The sequence below is a fragment of the Phodopus roborovskii genome, unplaced genomic scaffold, assembly GCF_943737965.1.
Source record: "Phodopus roborovskii unplaced genomic scaffold, PHOROB, whole genome shotgun sequence".
In the NCBI taxonomy this organism is placed as follows: Eukaryota; Metazoa; Chordata; class Mammalia; order Rodentia; family Cricetidae; genus Phodopus; species Phodopus roborovskii.
The window spans coordinates 18,030,464-18,036,171 of NW_026126418.1; the positions used below are offsets into that span (position 1 = coordinate 18,030,464).

General features: G+C 32.4%; 1 protein-coding gene across 1 annotated transcript; it reads left to right on the forward strand.

Moving 5' to 3' along the window:
- The first annotated feature begins 3,689 nt into the window (after nucleotides 1-3,689).
- LOC127221980 (olfactory receptor 4C16) lies at nucleotides 3,690-4,622 on the forward strand. The gene has a single exon (XM_051183910.1). It carries the CDS (start codon nucleotides 3,690-3,692, stop codon nucleotides 4,620-4,622), a length of 933 nt encoding a protein of 310 aa, XP_051039867.1.
- The last annotated feature ends 1,086 nt before the right edge of the window (nucleotides 4,623-5,708 follow it).

Sequence of the window (5,708 nt, forward strand, 5' to 3'; positions counted from 1 at the left end):
ACATACCCACAACTGGAAAAAAATTCAGAGAGTAAAAATTTTTGAGCACTTAATCATAAAAGGAATGCCTTCATCAAACATCTCCTCTCAAAGGTCAGAGAGAAATATGGAAAAGGAGGTGGAAAAATTTTAGATGACAGAGATGGTTGAAGAATCCAAAGAAATAGTATCTTTCTGAAACCACAGATCAGAACCATATAGGAACTCACAGAGAATGTATGAGAGTACATGTGACTGACACAAGATCAAGCAGGATGAGATCTCAGAAATGAGAAGAAAGAATGAATACTTGTTCCCACCCCAGATGAGGAAACTATATCAAATTGATGCCAACTCCCATAATAATCAGTTTATGCCAATAAATTGTCACTGTATATATCAACCACAATCCTCATCCCCAGGAATTTATGACCAACACACACACACACACACACACACACACACACACACACACACACACACAATCTATATGGGGGGCACTTTTGGGTTTTTTTGACAATTTTAATATTGTTTTTTATTTTTTAATGTTTGGTTGTTTTAAGAGAGACAGAATATGACAGAAGACTGGGTAGGCTGTTGGAACACATCTGGGAGCAGTTTATTGATAGAAAAACATGGTGAAATACATATTGCATAAATTTAAAGAAAAATAAAAGGGGAAAACATAATACATTATATTATAGGATATCTAAGACATATCTACTAATACCCTGAGTAGTAGCTTAAGGCACTGGTCTGAGCAGTGGTAGTCTTTCATTATCATTACTCATTTCTTCTTTCACTAATAAAATTAACTGTTTCCTATTTTCTACTCTGTTTTTCATCATCCACTTGCATTTCTTGGTGTGTGTGTGTGTGTGTGTGTGTGTGTGTGTGTGTGAAGCTTCTAATCCCACACCTTGTTTTCCATCTGGTTCTCAGATGAGATGACGTTTACATTGATGTTCTCGTGGGCTAAGTAGTACTCAAAGTTGAACTTAAAACATCATTCAGGTCTCTTCTATAAAATAATGATAACTTTAGGGACTAATTTATTTTAAAATATTGATTCATTATATTTCCATGTGTTAAAAATTCCCTCTGGGATGCAACGATAAACTTGTTTGACCCAGTATTCTATGAAAAATCTGCTTTCAAAAGGCAATGGACAGAAAATGATGTTAGCTTCTTGAGGTATAAGCTGGTAAGTAACAGGTTTTGCTTTTTGAGGCCAGATTGTCATTATCACAAGTTAATAAGTATATTTTAATTCATGTCCAGTATTAAGTCTGTACCATCCTCTCATCCTATGAGCAAGGTATAGAAAAAAAAAAAGAACCCAACACTTATAAAGAAAATAACTTAAGTAAAATACAAACATTTAGATGAAAATATTCTTTGATATAGACAAAAGTTTTGTATATCGTATTTGTGCTCTTGGGTTACAAGTACATCCCAATATACATAGCATTTTACTTAGTAAAAATTTGAACTCAATGTCATATTCAACAACCTCAATGCCCACTGAACCACCTCTCCATCTACCAGATAAGTATTACATTTTAAGAAGTAAGAGACAATACTCATTGTAAAATGTTAGATATCCATATATGTAAGATGTTGAGTTTGTTGTAGTGGAGTATGTAATCTTGGGAGCAAAGATTTCTAGCATATTTATTCCAGAAAAGAAACTAAAGAAGCATTCAGATAATTGCAATGAATCAAGTACCTATATTTTTGTATAACAAAACCTATGAGGAAAGGGATATCACAAATCAGAGATTAGGGTTTTCTGGTTTTGTTTTTTTAAAAACAATTATTAAAAGCTTCTTTGAGTTTTTTTTAAACTAAGACTTAAAATGCCAAGATGGACATGATAGCAATAAATTTAATCTGTTCTAGGGAGAAAGATTTTTTTTTAATATTGATGAAAGTAATGATTAAATATTTGGTCAAACTCTATAAATTTTACCAAGTTCATTAAATTTTGAATTTGAATTCTTTATATTTTTATAAACAATTTGAATTATTTGTATAAAAAGTATATGTCTGCATTTGAGTTTAGTAAATTTGTTCTAGAAATGAAAAAGCTAATGGGATTTTTACAAACATCCAAAACCTTCTATTTTCCTAGACATGACTAAAATGATTTGAAGTGAATACATTTTTTTCTATCATGATGTCCATAAATCTTATATTATTGTCATGTACAAATATGCCATGGTGGATTCTAGTGTAAAAATAAGGAAAGATACGATTATTTTAACAACTAATAGAGCAACTCAATTCTCTTACAACTTAAGATATTTGTCAAAGATCATAGAACTCACAGGGAATAACTTTGTCTGATATTTTTCCATGAGTATTTTTCATTTATAGAAAGGAAAGACATCTCGTCTATTATAGAGAAGAAATTCTGCCAAGAGAAAAAAAGTAAATCTACATAATGACAATTTTGTGTCTGTCATGTCTGTTAAACTCCTTGTTTTAACTAACACCTTTCATCTTCATAGAGTGAAAATGTTGGTGGAATTGGCAGGATAACAGTAGGATACATAGGTCTTACATATATCTTGTAAATACATTCCACTTCAGTATTGGTATTACTTGACTATATGTGTCATTCAAAATCATCTCAACAAGAAATGACTGGTAAAAATTCCTGTTCTTAAAAGTGAAAATACTAGTAATATAATATTCCATGTTATTTATTGAAAGAAGTGTTATTTAAAATGGGAATTATTGACTTTCTAGGCAGAAACAAATGGAATGAAGAGTCAATTACTGACTATGTGCATTTCCTTTTCTGCAAAACTACATCTTCCTTTCTCTTCTATATTACTACTCTTTCCATGTATTTACGAATACATGGATATTAAAAAATACTTGGGAATGCATCTATCTTCTACTTCTCTGTCAGCTGTTTTTAACACATGTGAAATACAGCTGTTATCACAAAATAATTAACAAAAATGATGTTCACAATTTTTATTCAATTAAAATATCACAACAGGGCTCTGGATACACTAAAATGTGCCTTTAATTCAGTAAGCAAGAATTAAAAGTGGTAATAGCAATATTTCTACCCACCAAAAGGCATTCATCGTATGTTAAGAAATAATTATCAAGTAGATTTTAAGATAATTTGAAAATTATACATGTTTATTTTTCTCATATTTAGGCTTGAATGTCTGAAATAAGCTTTTTGGAGTATTGAAATATTACATATTTAACCATGTCTTCAAAAATGTGTGTAATGATGTGGCAAAAACTTGGAACATTTTTGTGGTATGGGAGAGATAGGCAGCTTCTTATTTAGTTCATGAAACTGCAAGGAAATCTAATATAGGATATTGTGTTGTTTATGTGTTTTAATATTAATTGAATATGAAAAACAAAGTTAACAAAAAATTACAGATCACTTATTCTAACTTTTTATAATCATTGAGCTGCAAAATTAACCATTATAATGGCAGGGGTTTGTGACAGATAGTGCTGTGGAAAACACATTTAAAATAATGCAAATAGATATCCACTAAAATTTAAGAAATGTTGCATCACATTTTAAGAAATAACGGAACATCCCTACTGAGGATTGCTTACTTTTGCAGAAAATTCTCAGTAGAATCACATACATTATTCAAAATAAATGTCTCTTGTTTTTCAGATAAATCATTTCATATTTTCCACTTCTTATCACTAATGAAACAATGTGGCTCAATAACAACGTGACTGAGTTCATTCTACTTGGTTTGACACAGGATCCATTTAGAAAGAAATTCCTATTTGCTATGTTTTTGCTTTTTTATATGGGGACATTACTGGGTAACTTGCTGATCATTGCTACTATCAAGACAAGCCAGGCACTTGGGAGTCCCATGTACTTCTTCCTGTTCTATTTATCCTTGTCTGACACCTGCTTCTCTACAACCATATCCCCTAGAACAATTGTGGATTCCCTGCTAAAGGAGGCCACTATCTCTTTCAGTGAGTGCATAATACAAGTATTTACATTCCATTTCTTCGGCTGCTTGGAGATCTTCATCCTCATCCTCATGGCTGCTGATCGCTATGTGGCCATTTGTAAGCCCCTGCACTACATGACCATCATGAACCGTCGGGTCTGTGGGATGCTGGTGGCCATAGCCTGGGTGGGATCCTGTGTGCATTCTCTAGTTCAGATATTTCTGGCCTTAAGTTTGCCCTTCTGTGGTCCCAATGAGATTGATCACTATTTCTGTGACTTGCAGCCACTCTTGAAACTTGCATGTTCAGACACATATATGATCAACCTACTTCTGGTGTCCAACAGTGGGGCCATTTGTACAGTGAGTTTCCTCATGCTGATGGTGTCATATGTCATCATCCTACGTTCTCTAAGAAACCACAGTGCTGAAGGAAGGAGAAAAGCCCTATCCACCTGTGTTTCCCACATCATTGTGGTCATCCTATTCTTTGGACCTTGCATATTTATATATACACGCCCTGCAACCACATTTCCTATGGATAAGATGATAGCTATATTTTATTCGATTGGGACACCTTTACTCAACCCTCTGATTTACACACTGAGGAATGCAGAGGTGAAAAATGCCATGAAAAAGTTATGGAGGAAGAAACTGGTCTCCGATGATAGAAAATAAAAGGAGGTCTTCAATCTTTTTTTCATAGTTAGTATTAAATTAGAAGTTAATAAATATATCCATTGCTAGTTGAATGTATTAGTTTCTTAGGGCATGTGTTTATAAACTCATATTGTAAAGAGCCAATGTGAAACATGTTGTTGAGTCAATTTTACATAGACAGACAAAGTATGAAACACAAATAAGTATGAAAACCCTTTCTTTGTGTGATACTGTGTCTGTACCTTTCCAGCCTTTCTGTACCAACACTTGTGGACGTGTTTGTAATTTTCTTCCCTCCTTCCTTTTGACTTCTGAAGTTTCCTTCTAGTATTTGTATCTTTGTAATCACATTTTCTATTCAAAGACTGAGAAGGTTTAACACTCCCAAGTAGTTACTTCTTATATTAGTATTTTATTTTTGAGATTTTAATATAATTACAGTAGTTCTCCCTTCCCTATCCTCTTTTGAATCCCTCTCATAGATATCTTCTTGTTGTCCTTCAAAATTTTGGCCTCTGTTTCCTACTAGTTGTGATTGAATATATATTATAATTTATTGTTTTATATTGACACTTTGGTCTTATGATCACCCTAAGTTATTTTCTGGACTCAGCAAATTATGCCAAATTCAAATAATTCTAGCAATTGTGAGTATAGGTAAAAGCACATTCACTTGAAGGAATCTCTATTCTATTTGGGGATTGACTCAGAGCTGTTATAGTATGTTTATTTAGATTGTTCTAAAACACACTAACAGGATATGCATAGAAAAATACACTCTTGAGAATCTCTGATTTCTATTCTCAATGTTAAGGTTGCAGTCTCAATGATATTTTATAAGCCTTATTCCCTTCTTTTGACTTGATCTCTTCCTTTTTAATTATTAAGATTTTTCTTGGGCATACTAATTATAGTATTTTTGTTGTATCACATTGTTAGATTTAGTGTAGCATATATAAAGTGGTTTAACCACTCTATATACAGGTTAACACCAAGAGACCAATCTCTACAATACAGGGTATTTGGATGTATTATAAGATTAAACAAAAATAAAATGACCCAAAGGAATATTTTAGGTTTTGAAACAGAAATTGTTATTGCAAA

Excerpts from the sequence above, each read along its gene's own strand:
- LOC127221980 (XM_051183910.1), top strand. The coding sequence starts at position 3,690 with ATGTGGCTCAATAACAACGTGACTGAGTTCATTCTACTTGGTTTGACA.